Source organism: Rhinichthys klamathensis, unplaced genomic scaffold, assembly GCF_029890125.1.
Source record: "Rhinichthys klamathensis goyatoka isolate OS25496 unplaced genomic scaffold, OSU_Roscu_1.1 h1tg000569l_1, whole genome shotgun sequence".
In the NCBI taxonomy this organism is placed as follows: Eukaryota; Metazoa; Chordata; class Actinopteri; order Cypriniformes; family Leuciscidae; genus Rhinichthys; species Rhinichthys klamathensis.
The window spans coordinates 129,969-144,470 of NW_026607035.1; the positions used below are offsets into that span (position 1 = coordinate 129,969).

A 14,502-nucleotide genomic window follows, 5' to 3' on the forward strand; every position below is an offset into this window, starting at 1 on the left:
TTATGTCCCGGTGACCAGTGAAACTGCAGTTCTGACTCTCTGCCCATTCATTTAGATAGGAGCCTGGTCTTGTTAGTCCGAAATAGCTGCCCGGAGGCGTTGCCAAGATGGCGGCCGAGTGGCATGACTTGCCTAAAAGGACTTTGGTTATGTGCACGCCACAGACGGTCCGGCCACTGCACTTCCGCGCTTCAGAGTTCCGTCTTTTGCGTTCTGTCAATATTACGTTAAATATTTTTTAAAAAAAAAAATTTTTTTTTTGAAAAACGATTTTTGACATTCGTGAATCGATTCAGAATCGTCCACGTCCGCATCGCGATGCATCTAAGAATCGATTTTTTCCCCAACCCCTATTAACGGCTGACATTTGCCTATATTGGATATGAGTGTTGTGTCAAAAGCAAATAGACTCCATTATAATCACTGACACTGTCTACACTGGATACAGTAAACAGATGTGCTTTTAGTTTCTGACATACTCTACGCCCCTTGAGTCTGTCGACAACAGGACAAATGGAAGAGTGAAAGAACATTTGCTTCGACGCGTCCCGTTTAAACAGCTCGTTGGTGTCTCTGTAGACTTCAGAAGGATCCCAGCATCAGATGGTTTATTTTAATAGCGTCCCGGATAGCGTCAGAGGTTTATATGTTTGTTCGGAGCATTTTGTTTTGCAAACGAGGCACAGTGTAATGGAGAGTTTGCAAAGAACTTTTGTTGATAGATGAAGCAGTCAGCTGTATTGGATCTGACAGCAGCTTCATCGAAAAAACGCAAGTAAATGATTTCATAATGCTTTGTCTGTAAATGACGGTTTTATATGGACAATGTTTTCAAAATACTTACTCGCATGCTATAGCGATTAGGCATTGATACTGTTTCCTCCAATGGCGTTAGCCAATTATGACAGTGGCCGATTACTGACCAGCCTTAAGGGAGCCGCCTCTTAAAACAGATCATTTCAGACAGAAGGTCAGAATGAAGGTTGAAAATAAAAGTTTTTCTGCATATTTGTTTTTTTGTGCAAAAAAACATTATTAGCTTTATAAGTGAACCTCAAAACATATTAAAATAATTTTTAAAAATCCATGTCATGACCCCTTTAAGATGGCTTTTACAAATATACTTTTTTATATTAAAATATTATTTTATTAAGTATTGAGTATTACTTTTGTATATTAATATTTATTTGAGGATGAATTTTTAACAATGCTATTTATTGTGTATTTATTTATTTATAACTAGACTATCCAGTATATTTGTTGTTACATGTCTTTAAATTGGCCACATGTCCAGGATTTTTCCCTGCCTATGGCTTGAGATGCTGGGGTAGGCTCCAGCATCCTCAATATGACAATTGGTTTGGAAAATGGATGGATGGATGTCTTTTAAATTACACATTTATCTGAGTAAAACACTTACCCAAAGGCTGTTCACTGGGTAAAATGCATTTAAAAAAATCCTAATAAGATCAAAATAAATAGTTTCCAAACATCCCATATATAAAATCTTGGGGGAAAAGCAAATTAAATGGTGAGTTGAAAATCCTGTCATGCACGGTCAGGAAATTCTGCATGATCTTATGTAAGTCCCTCATTCACTCCCTCAGTTGAATAGATGACTAGTGGCACAAAGTGCTTCACATGAGAGATACATGCACATTTACACACACATGCTCATACCGGCATACACTCACGCTCAGAGCCATTAGTGAAATGGCACATTTCTGCAGCCAGAGCTTCATTAAGATAATGTACGCCTGTGTGTGTGGCTGCTCTGTGCCTCAGTAATTAAAGCTTTTTTTATTATTATTATTAGTATCAGTCCTCTGGGATGCAGCCCAGTCCCTGGTGCTTTCCACTAGCCCGCTGCCAAGAGAAGCTGAAAGAGAAGCAAAATGAAAGAGAACTTTGAAGGATGTTACTCATTTACCAAACTTGAATTGTCTTTTTTCACAGAGCACGTTTAAGTTCAAGTCAGAAAGCGACATCCACCTGGCTGAGCACCATAAGCAGGTTTTGTATGATGGGAAGTTGGCCAGCAGCATTGCCTTCACCTACAACGCTAAAGCCACCGACGCACAGCTGTGCCTGGAGTCCTCGCCCAGGGAAAACTCCTCCATATTTGTGCACTCGCCACATGCCCTAATGCTGCAGGTCGGTTTTTATCTTACACACAAATAACATCATGTTTATCACTGCTGTTATTCACTGATTCTTGAGGACTGAAAAACAGGCGACAGAACTGAAAAAAATATTTATGATTTGGAATAATTAATTAAACAAAATGTGTATTTCAGTTTCGGTGTAACTTCCTGTTCCTCTATTTATTTATTTATTTATTTTTATGTGAAAAGTGTTTAATTGTTGAAAAATAGCCATTTAATCATACATTTATTTAGGACACTCTTAAAATGAGGCAAATTATCTAAGAATTCCAAACAGTATATTTATAATTTGCGGAATGGCATTGACACATTGTGGTTGTAACACAGAAAATATAAGCACAATGCGGTATGAGAGACTGCTATATTGTGTGAAATGTGCTATATTGTAAGGCTAAATGTCTTTTTTAGGCTCAACATGTTGCTTATCATGATCATATAACTGATTATAATGTACATTATATTGTATAGTGTATTCGTATAATGCATAAACCTATAAACCTTCTATGAAGATTTTCCTGAAAACGCTTTATATTCAGTTTTCTAATACCGTAAGTCATTTTTGCATGTGTATGCAGGATGTGAAGGCTATCGTCACTCACTCCATCCACAGCGCCATCCACTCCATTGGAGGAATCCAAGTTCTTTTCCCGCTCTTCTCACAGCTGGACTACAGGCAACCCAACGACAGCCCTGTGGAGACGACCGTCTGGTGAGTATCGACCATCCAGACTGCAGATCCACTGAGCTAAATTTAGAATTTCAACTCTCAGGGTTCAGTAGATCTTCTTTTTTTTTTTTTTTTTTTTTTTTACTTGTATTGATAATATGACATTTATATCTTAAAGAGAATATTCTACTTTGTAATATTCAGAGGCTATACTACAGTATACTAAATACACTACTGTTCAAAGTTTGGGGTCAGTAAGATTCATTTTAAGATTCCAGGACAAAAGTCAAGGACAATGATCAAAAGTGACAGTAAAGATATTTATAATGTTACAAAAGAATGATTTTCTATTTAAAGATTTTCACATTAAAGTTTTGTTTAACTTTCTATTCATCAGAGAATTATGTGAGAATTTCTTTTTTTCATCGTTGATAGTAATAGGAAATGTTTTTTGAGCAGCAAAGCAACATATTAGAATGATTTCTCAGGGATCATGTGACACTGAAGACCGGAGTAATGGCTGCTGAAATTCGGCTTTGGTATCACAGGAATAATTTGCATTTTTAAGTATGTTAAAAATAGAAACAGTTATTTTAAATTGTAATAATATTTCACAATATTACTGCTTTACTGTTTTTTCAATCAAATAAATGCATCCTTGGTGAGCATAAGAGACTTCTTTCAAAAACATAAAAAAATCTTACCTACCTCAAACTTTAGAACGGTACTGTTAACTTTTTTTTTGAACTTTGAAAAGTAAGCCTTTTTTTGTTTGTTTGTTCTTTGTTTGTTCTGTTGGATCTGTTTGTTTTGATCATCCAAACCACACCATCACAGAAACATTGGCTTAACCAGTGGTGTGATTTAGGGGAGTTATTCAACATTATTGACTCTGTGCAATATATTACATCACATGTGCCATTATTACATCTGTCCATAATTTTCATTTTGTGCAATTTTTTGAGTGAATTTTTACTAATTCAGGTGCAATTATTGCATAATATTGTTTGCTATATCTGACTTATGTGCATTGCACTTTTATAATATTTTTACACTATCAGTATTTATTATGATGCAGGACATTGTATAAGGTATAGTCTATTTTAGTCTTATTTACTGTACTGTAATTCTGTTTTTATTTTGTGAGAACGGTACTTCTTTGTTGTCTATGCTACTTGTACACTTACTATCTCTGTTCCGTCTTTGCTGATGCAAACCGTAATTTCCTCATTGTGGGACAAATAAAGGTTTTCTTATTCTTATTCTTACCCATTTCTCAAAAACTCCACCAGTCGTTATTGAGAAACCTGTTTGAAAACAGTCATTATTGTAAATGTTGAAGTAATGTCTACATGCCCCTCTCAAAACTTTAGTCCAAAGCTTCTAGTTTTGCATTTGATAATAAGTTGGTGCCATAATGTAGACTGAAACTCAAGTCAGTCACTGTCAGGAACGTCTGCCATGAATTATAAATGGAATCTGTCATTCTCGGATAGAAATAGAGCGTGACAGAAAGAATGTAGGATTTTGAGAGAAATATGTAGACACTAGACCGCTCAAGGAGGGATGGGAGGCTGGTATGGCCGTACCCTCATTTCTCAGGTCACCGTGTGGTTCTGCTCTGTGAGCTCACAGGCATGGCGAGTAGATTAGAGATCAACAGTGAGCTGGCAGGCATAATCAGCGGAGCAGAGGTCTGTGGGGTATCGATCAGTGGTAATGTTCCCCGCTGGGGTTTACAGTCTGCGGGGAGATGGGTGAGGTCAGCGGCCCATCCGTCGGCTTATGGCAGTTCAGAAAGAGACATTTTATCAGCAATCTCATCACCTCAACAACATCATTTAAGAAACCAAGACATAATTCGTGCTCGCTGGTAGTATTGCTTCTAGGGAGGGAGGGGAACCATCATTATGAGTGTGTGTGCGTACTGTACATTTTTTTTTTATGTATAAATATATATGATCTTGTCCTTGAGGTGTCCCTAAACATTTAATTACCATATGAAATGTAATGAATATTGGAGCTGTGATTTAGTTGTCGTCCTGCAGATATGTTGAGCCTTGGTGCTCATGTTAGAGATGCAGGTTCAAACTCATTACACATTGTGTTTTAATCCCATTCTCTCACAAAAGCTACATATTTAAATCCATTTTTTTTCCCATTTACTCTTGCAGTGCCACTCTCCTCGCTTTCCTAGTGGAGTTGTTGAAGAGTTCAGTAGCCATGCAGGAGCAGATGTTGGGTGGAAAAGGCTTCCTGGTCATTGGCTATTTGCTAGAGAAGGTAAGATAGTCATCCACTCATTTTTTATTTAATTTGGCCCAAATTGTGTCTGATTCAAACTTGCACTGCTTGTGTGATATAGGGTTGAGTATAGCTTGCATCGTGGCCCTGTCCCATAACCAAAAATCTTTTGTCCCCTTGTCTAGCATTTCTGTTAATAAAAAGTGTTAGAAGCCTGAAATACACTATCTGTCTCACCTCCCATGCTCTCTCTCTCTCTCTCTTCATCAGTCTTCTCGGATGCACATCACCAGGGCGGTTTTGGAGCAGTTTCTGTCCTTTGCCAAGTATCTAGATGGGTTGACACATGGAGCTCCTTTACTGAAGCAGCTATGTGATCACGTTTTGTTTAATGCCGCCATCTGGATCCATACACCAGCTAAGGTGAGCTCGTCCCACACGTGAAGAGTCACGTTCCACATCTGTCCATTGTTGTTAAATGTTGCAATCCCCATGGATTAGCCATTGGTGTTACTTTTTAAATAATATTTCAAAGGATTGCAGTGTTACACTAGCTTCCAAAAGTCTGTAAGATTTGAAAGTTTTGAAATAAGTCTCTTATGCTCACAAAGGCTGCATTAAACAGTAAAAAGTGTAATATTTTGAAATATTTTTACAATTTAAAATAGCAGTTTTCTATTCTATATATTATAATACAGTATATGTCATTTATTCCTGTGATGGCAAAGCTGAATTATCAGCAGCCATATACTCCAGTCTTCATTCACTGTAATATGTTGATTTGGTGCTTAAAGTGGAAATGAAGCGGCCTAATTAACATAAATTAGTAAATGGATTTCCACTCTAATCAAAAATTACCGGTATACGACAAACACGATAAATGTAACCATGAAAAAAAAAAAAAAAGAGATGTTTTGCTATTGCTTTTGTAGCAAGGTACATTTGCAGTACTTCAACCTGTTGACAGACTGTTCATTTCCACTTTAAAAAACATTTCTTCTTCTTATCAGTGTTGAAAACAGTTGTGATGCTTAATATTTTTATGGATACTGACACATTTTTTTCAGTATTCATAGATGAATAGAAAGTTCAGAAGAAATACATTTATTCAAAATCGAAATTGTGTAACTTCTCTATGACAAATAATAAATTAATAAATGTCTTTATTTTCGCTTTTGGTCAATTTAATGTTATTGTAATTTAAACTTAGCATCTTACGCTAAACTTTTGAATGCTAGTGTACATGTATTTTACAAGTATTTTTACCTATGCACAGGATCAGTGTTTTAATTACATTTTCAAATAAATGTATAGATTTTATACATCATAATTTTTTTTGTTTCAGTAAGAGAAACAAGTGAAAATTGCAATAGATGCGATATATAGTCTTGATACCATCTGTGAACAATGGAACTACTAAAGGTCTTGTAAGTGAGGTGTTAATGACATTGTAACCCGAGCAGTCAGCTTACATTATGCATGCAGAACTTGTGTACTTGATGATTGCTCAAAGCATATGCTTCTAGATATGTTTATCCACCAAGCTCACTAGGTGTGAATTGTGTGAGTAAGCTTTGCGTTCAAAGGCACTCGATTTACTTATTTGGAAAAAAGTGCCTTTCCTCTACAAAAGCAGGCAGGCTCAATTATTGGATAATGACCTGGGAAACATGACCGCAGGATGAAATGATCGTCCGCTTTTGTTCCCTCGCCATTCCATGCGGAGGAGTGAATATCCCACAGCAGCTACAGCCCTTTATGATAGAGAGAATGAAGAAACATCCAGAGGGAATGAAAAAGAGAGATAAAGTGAACGTTGGAGTACAGGAAGCAGATATATGAAAGATTACTTGAATAGAAAAAAGAAAGAGGTTATTGGTAAAGAAGTTATAGCTCAGGTTTTTCGGATTGAGGCAGTTTTCACACTTTTTAATGTTCTACCTTGTTCTGAAGGAAGAATTTTTTTTTTAAAATCCCTCACAATTCATTAAAAACCAACCATAACATCTTAGTAAATGCATTGCAGCGAGTTTTGCTCAGGCACTACTTACATTTTCCTTTATAAAATGTTAAATTGGATTCAGCTTGTCATAAAGAGGTCCTCGTGGTCTTGCTTTCTCTTTGACCTGCTTGCATATAAAGCTGTAATTTAGTTTGAGGGGAAATGTCTCCATGATATTGACCTGAATCAGCAGGCTGGGTCAACATGAGATTAAATGCACTGATAAAATGTGGTTTCCACGGCAGCCTCATTAAGCCTGAGCCTAATTAGCATGTCCATGTTGATCAGTGTAAGAAGTGACTGTGTGTAAATGTGGGATATAAGTGTGTGTGTATGTGTGAGGTTCCCAAAGGGATGGCTTTAATAGAATCGGATTTTTACACAGGGACCGTTTTCCTTGCAGAAACAACTTTGTAAAAGGGAAAAATCTGTAACCCAGATGTGTTTTTCATACGTATTTGTTGAGTCTTGGAAAGTTTATCAGTTGTTCCAGCTAAAGGAAGAGTTGGATAATATACACTACCATTCAAATATTTGGGGTTAAAGAATTGAATTTTTAGGTAAATTACTTTTATTCAGCAAAGACGCAGTAAAAGTGGCAGTAAAGGCATTGATAATGTAACAAAAAAATTATATTGCTGCATATACATGTTGTTCTTATGAATGTTCTTTTCATCAAACAATTATGAAAAAATGTATCATGGATTATTAATATTATTTATATTGATAATAATGAGAAAATTCAGCTTTCCCAGCACAGGAATAAATGATATTTTAAAATATATTCAAATGTCACTGTATTTTTATCCTTGGTGAGCATAAGAGACTTCTTTCAAAAACATAAAAAAAAAAAAACTTTTGAATCATAGTGTATGTGGTGACTATATTTTAAGGTGCTATTCACAATATAACATATTCACAACTGCCTTATTGCTATTGTTTTTATTTAAAAATAAAAAAATGTAAAAAAATAATTTAAACAATATATTATAATATTAAGGACAAAAAGTTCATTAAATGTTTTATTTAGCTAATTATTTTAATACATTAACAAAAATTATTTTGTAATTTAAAAAATTTGATTTTTTTTAAAAAATAATATTTGTAAAAAAAAAATAAGTATCATCCTTCCAGTAGAACAGTATTTTAGTAACTCTGTATTGACCAATCAGCATCTAAGACTGGAACGATCATTTTTACTATTACCCTTTCAGCCCATTTTAAACTGTGGTCCACTGTGTGTTTTCCATTTCTCAGGTTCAGCTTTCCCTCTACACGTACCTGTCGGCCGAATTCATTGGCACTGCCACCATCTACAGCACCATCCGCAGAGTGGGCACGGTCCTGCAGCTCATGCACACCCTCAAATACTACTACTGGGCCAGCAACCCTCTGGAAAGCAGCGGTATCACCCCTAAAGGCCTAGGTGAGTGCTCAAACATGCATCTACAGTGTTTACAGCCATATGTGGATCCTTTATACTCCACGCTGAACTGTTGCACTTTGCGGACAGGATCAGGTACCAAAATTGTCCTAAATTAATCCCTAGATCTTGAGATATCATGTTCATTTTGATTTGAACAAAACAATATACCACAGAGGAAATACACGTTCTGGGAACAGCTGAGCAGTTCAGAAGTCCACACACATGCTAGCCGGTTGTGGAAGGGTGGAGCGTGTGTCTACAAAAAGGCAGCTAGCAATATTAAGTGTGAATAAATCTTGAAACACAGCCCACTCCATGTCCCCCCCTCTGTCTCAGTCTATTTTCGTATCCTGTGCACTTTTGTGCCTCAGACTTCTGTTCTCTCTTGTTTTTCCTCTCAAGATTACTTTCTCTCTGTCTCACTCTTGTTTTCCATTTTTCTCTCCCTTTCCCATTTTATCAGTCTCTTACTTGTCTCATTTTCTCTCGCGCTGTAGTTTTTCTTTCACTTGTTTCTCCTTCATTCTTTTTTTTTATTTTTATTTTTATGACATACATACAGACCAAAATAGTGCATAAACGAACAATATAGTAATTCCATAATTCCAGAAGTGAAAATAACTGTGTGTGTGCGTGTGTATGTGCATAAGAAGCAAAATCTCCTTCATTCTTACTGTTTTCCCAAATGCCACATGCAAAATCTGTCAGTTTTTCCATCTGTTTGCCATCTCTCTCTTTCTCCATCCTGGGCTGTCATTCCCAGAGGTGAGTCTCCGAGTTAGATTGATGGTGTAGTGATGCTCTAAGTCTGAAGTGAATGATTTGTAGCATCCAACATCTCTAACAGCATCATGAGGTGTTTTACTGTCAGCTGCAGCAGTAATTATCTGACATCAGAAGAATTGCTCATTAGCTTCCCAATCATCTCCTTGTTTAACCAAGCATAGAACAATTTATTGTATATAAAGATGCACTGATATTAAACTTCTGGCCAATGCAAATAAGCCAATAGTTATTTTTATGTCATGGCCAATGACTAATAAATGGCCAATATTACAGTTCTATACTGTTTTTTTTTTTCTAAATCAATTAATTAAAAACAAAACACTGAGAAATAAATATCAATTGTTTTATTTTAGGCATCACAAGATGGCGGCTAAGGTTCAAAAGTTTGAAGTCTGTAAGACTTGTTGTGTTTTTGAAAGTAGTCTCTTATACTCACCAAAGCTTCATTTATTTGATCAAAAATACAATAATAACAGTTCATTTGTGAAATATTATTACAGTTTAAAAACATTTTCAGCATCATTACTCCAGTCTTCAGTGTCACATGATCCTTCAGAAATCATTCTAATATGCTGATTCGCTGCTCAAGAATCATTTCTTGTTATTATCAATGTTGAAAACAGTAGTGCTGCTTAATAGTTTTGTGGGAAAAAAGAATAATTGTTGAATAGAACATTCAAAAGAACATTGAATTTAGTTGAATTTAAACCTTTACTTTTATATTTTTATATAAAATATACTTTATATACTTAATATATACTTATACTTTTATGTTTTATATATTAGTATGCACTGATATTCAAATTCTGATCAAGACATGTAAATTAAAAGCAAAACAAATCAAAAATCTAATTTTTTAAATGTGAATTTAGTCATCACAACATTATAACATACATGTAGAGAAAAGCATATTAATTTTCAGACTTGCCAAGTATTACATTTAGAATGCTTTTAAAGATGAACGTAAGGTAACGGCAAAAGTAATTTTAATGTAAAAATAGGGTAAATGAGCATGCACATTTTTTGCTGTGTGCATAAAAGCTGTGCGTGTTTTTCAGTTTTTGGATGTTGTCCATTCTCTTCTATTATATTTAGATAGCGGATGTGTTGATCCATTTAGACAAGTCTGTAGTTGCATTTCTTTCTTCCCTTCCCTGTGTACCTCAGATAGCACTGTGACTTGTGGCTGCTTATCTCTGTTAGATGCAGAGCCAGTGTCACCATGGCAACCCTGTTGCCCTTCCCATGATGCTGCATGGGTCTGTCACATTGTAGAGTGTGTTTGTTTCCATGTAATGTGCTGTAGTGTTCATTTTGAGTCCTTTTAATCTGTTTAGTCTTAATTGGATTTTAAAACCCAGGCGATGTAAAAGTATAAATGTAAATTAACAAACTTTTGCTCAACAAAAACAGCCTTAATCTAATTCCAATTGCATTTCACGAAGGATTAATTTGCATAACTGTTACATGGATTCAAAGTCATTGACATACACTGTAAAAAATTATATGATCAATAAGTTATGACAACACATGTTTTTACATTGCTTTAACTCATCAAAATAAGTTAAGCAATTTTCAACTTTTTTTATAAGTTATACAAGATTCAACTATTTTTTAAGTCAGTTTTATGTGATTTTAAGTTGAAATGACTTAAATATCCAAGTAGATTGTACTTAAAAATAAGGAAGCGATTTTTTTTACAGTGTATATTTTGTCTTATTGTTGCAAATGCCACAGATCTGTGATGATAACAGGAAGCATTGATTGATCGTCTTAACTGACCTTGCTTTGACCCTTGGGATGCTGTGGGGTGGTCATCACGCTGAATGCTGTGAGACACACATGCACTGACCCAAGACAGATCTGTCCTTCCAGATCTCTAGAAGAGCACAGTCTACACACCCGCTCATCAATTCTCTCACTGCACCAAATCACTGCAGCTGGGAAAGGTCAAGGGATATACCTGGCTACAAATAGACCTTGACCACGTTCATAGCGTACAAATCCTCACTGCCACAGTGCGCTTGTGTATGTAACTACACACAGAGTACAGAACTGCAGCACAAGGGCAATGACGACACACACCAACACACACTTGATGTGGGGATGAACATGGCTTGAGATGGGAAATGCCGCTGACCTGGTTCATTACATCGTACGCATGCACTGAGCTGCGGCTTTTCATAAAGGAAGCGATGTGAATTTTTTATGGCAGGTTTGTAACGTCTGTGCACCGCGTGTTCAATAAAAGATGAGGAGTGCGTTTGTGTCTGTTTGAGAAAGATAGTGAGGGATTGTAAGAGAAATAGGTGGTTGTGTGGTTTGGAAATGGGGTTTCTTGTATTCCCTAAGCTGCGTCTTAAGTGCTGTTTTTCTTGTGTGTCGTGTGTCACTGTACTATATTCAGTTTGAACCCATCGTATGAAACCTGCAGCTTTGAGCTGCGGCTTTTCCCTCGCCCCTGAAAAATGAAACAAGTAATTCCTTACAAACTCCGGGTTTTAGTTTGTTCATTAATATGTGAGTCACTAGAAAAACATGTTGTTGTTTGTTTTTTTGTCAGTTTTGGGAAATATTCAAAGAGTGTGACACATTTTATAACGTCAGCTCTGCTCAATGTGTTTTTTTCAACATTGGCTTAGGAATAAAAATGTCATAAGGCATTTTGCTCATTTTTTGGTTCATTGATGATGACTAGTAGTTGCACATATTAAGCATCTCAGGTTTATATAAATGCCATACGCAGGTGTTTATTAAGAGTTTAGATGTGCAACCGGTGTAATTGTTGTAAATTACTGTGTTTTCTTACAGATGGTCCACGGCCCTCTCAGAAGGAAATTATATCCCTGCGGGCGTTCATGCTTCTTTTCCTCAAACAGCTCATTCTCAAGGTGAGAATGTACAAAAACACAATGGATTTTCGGTTTAAGTTTTTTTTTTTTTTTTACATTTTTAAAATGTGTGCGTATGTGTATATATATGTGTGTGTGTATATATATATATATATATATATATATATATATATATATATATATATATATATATATATATATATATATATATATATGTATATGTGTGTGTGTTATAAAAGTATTATAGAAAGTATTATTTTAGTATTATATACACTATTTTTAATTTAGCATTTTATGTATTTGAATGCAATTATTGATATATTACTATTTTTTTCATCAAAGACTATATAGCATAGGAATAAATCATATTCCTGATGCATATTTTGTAGTTCGACTTTATAATAAAACTTGTCATACATTTAATTAGAAAAAGAGTTACATCTTTTACACACATGGTAACATTCCATTTCATTTCTGCTTTGCTTGCTATGCGCATCAGTGCATCACTTTGTTCTACAAAACTGATTTTATTTGACATGTCATTGCAATGATTCGGGCAGCTTGAATAAAATGCATTAGTTCCCAAGCAGTGACAGCCAGAAGACACATCTGCTTTGTCAAAATAACACAATTTATCCTCATTTTTCCCAGAAATTTGATCCGGTTTGTAAGGCAGTCATGTAGAAATTTGTTTATTTGCCTTTGTTTAAAAACAACACAAACGGCCTGATGGGGCCAACACTGAGAGAGATGCTTTATGGATCATCTCTCGACACGATGAAATGTGTGTTTTGTGTGCACTCTAGGCTATTGTCCTGTGTTGGAAAGCACGATGTGGTTGCCAAGCAGCACGTTTTATTCATTTAGCCGCTGCCTTTTTGTTTTGTTCCTATAATATTCGGCCCGTTTTCCACATTTTCTGGCTTTTTGTGCAATTATTAGCGTTGTGAGAGGCCTGTAATAGTGGCCCCAATCCATCACAAACACCCTTTACTTCACCAAACAAAGCATTGAGACTCACTCACACTAATACAATGTAAAGCAGCTGCCAGCTACATCAAATGATTTCCTATTCATTCAGAACCTTAAAATACCCAACTTAATTAACAGAAATTACAGAAAACAGAAAAATGTAAGTATTTATTCAAAAGGCAAAACATCATAGAATATTTCAAAGCCGATATCCATAGCATGCAAGCGTGCCTTAACTCAAATATCAACAAAGCAAAACAGTGGAAATGTTCAAATTTAAAATGTGGATATTTCTATTTTTAAATGACTATTATTAATTTCTTTATTAATAAAATAATTCACAACCTAGTAACGCTTGTTGTATCTTATGTTTATATTTTACATATGTTTGATACTTGTTTGCATTCGTTTATACATTTTCAAAATTTGAATGCAGTATATCTTTTGATAAGTAATTGGAACCAAATTTAAAATGCAGTTTTTCGCTGATTCCTTGTTACATCTAAAATGGCTTGTTTGTCATGTGTTTAATGCATTATACTTTTCAAATGTGTAACAATGAATGGATACTGTAAGTATTATAACGTAATATAACTGTGGTTACAATTACTCATGAGATCATACAATGCATTAAAATACTTTATAATGCATTATATATAAAGGCTTTAAGTGAAGTGTTACCAACATTTTTATCAAAAAATAAAATTAACACTGAGAATGGGTCTGCTTATATCTAATTTTGTGTTTTTTTTTTTTTTTTTAGGACCGAGGAGTGAAGGAAGATGAGTTGCAGAGTATATTGAACTACCTGCTAACCATGCATGAGGTAAAACTGATCAATAAACAGAGCAAAAGGTCTTATGGGCTCATTTTCTTTAGCCTTTATCAAACCGGCCATGCTCCATGTTCTTGATGAAAAACAAGCTGCTTTAATCAGTCTGGAAGGCTGAAATGTTCACCTCAGGTGTCAGAAGTGCAGAAGTGTTTGAGTCCATCAGAAAGGCGCTAGTATTATCCTGAAAGCTGCATTAATGTTTTGATCGAGTCCCATGAAATTGCTGTAATGCACCATCTCTGCAGCCATTTGATTCAAAAACACCAAATGAATCCTGAAAACTGCTAGTTAAGAGCAGGGTTATATAACACCCAGACATTTGAAGGGTATCTAGTGGATCATTACCGTCTACTCTGGTGTGGTTCAATGTCTGTTTGTTCATTTGTCTCTCCTATAGGACGAAAACATCCATGATGTTCTTCAGCTCTTGGTCGCACTCATGTCTGAGCACCCCGCCTCCATGATCCCTGCCTTCGACCAGAGGAATGGAATACGGTGAGGCCTCAGGGCAAAACAGCTCTTGCATGGTCTGGTTATGTAACTGAAATAGATT

General features: G+C 35.6%; 1 protein-coding gene across 9 annotated transcripts in view; it reads left to right on the plus strand.

Annotated features, from left to right (window-relative positions):
* Positions 1-14,502, plus strand: part of nbeaa (neurobeachin a) — a 130,572-nt gene that overhangs the window by 76,712 nt on the left and 39,358 nt on the right. For all 9 annotated transcript variants that reach the window (XM_056239651.1, XM_056239645.1, XM_056239647.1 and 6 more), the window contains exons 9-16: positions 1,957-2,154; positions 2,741-2,874; positions 5,007-5,115; positions 5,347-5,499; positions 8,336-8,504; positions 12,102-12,181; positions 13,878-13,940; positions 14,347-14,444. In XM_056239651.1, coding sequence (XP_056095626.1) covers positions 1,957-2,154; positions 2,741-2,874; positions 5,007-5,115; positions 5,347-5,499; positions 8,336-8,504; positions 12,102-12,181; positions 13,878-13,940; positions 14,347-14,444 — 1,004 coding nt within the window. The remainder of the gene's footprint in view (positions 1-1,956; positions 2,155-2,740; positions 2,875-5,006; positions 5,116-5,346; positions 5,500-8,335; positions 8,505-12,101; positions 12,182-13,877; positions 13,941-14,346; positions 14,445-14,502) is intronic.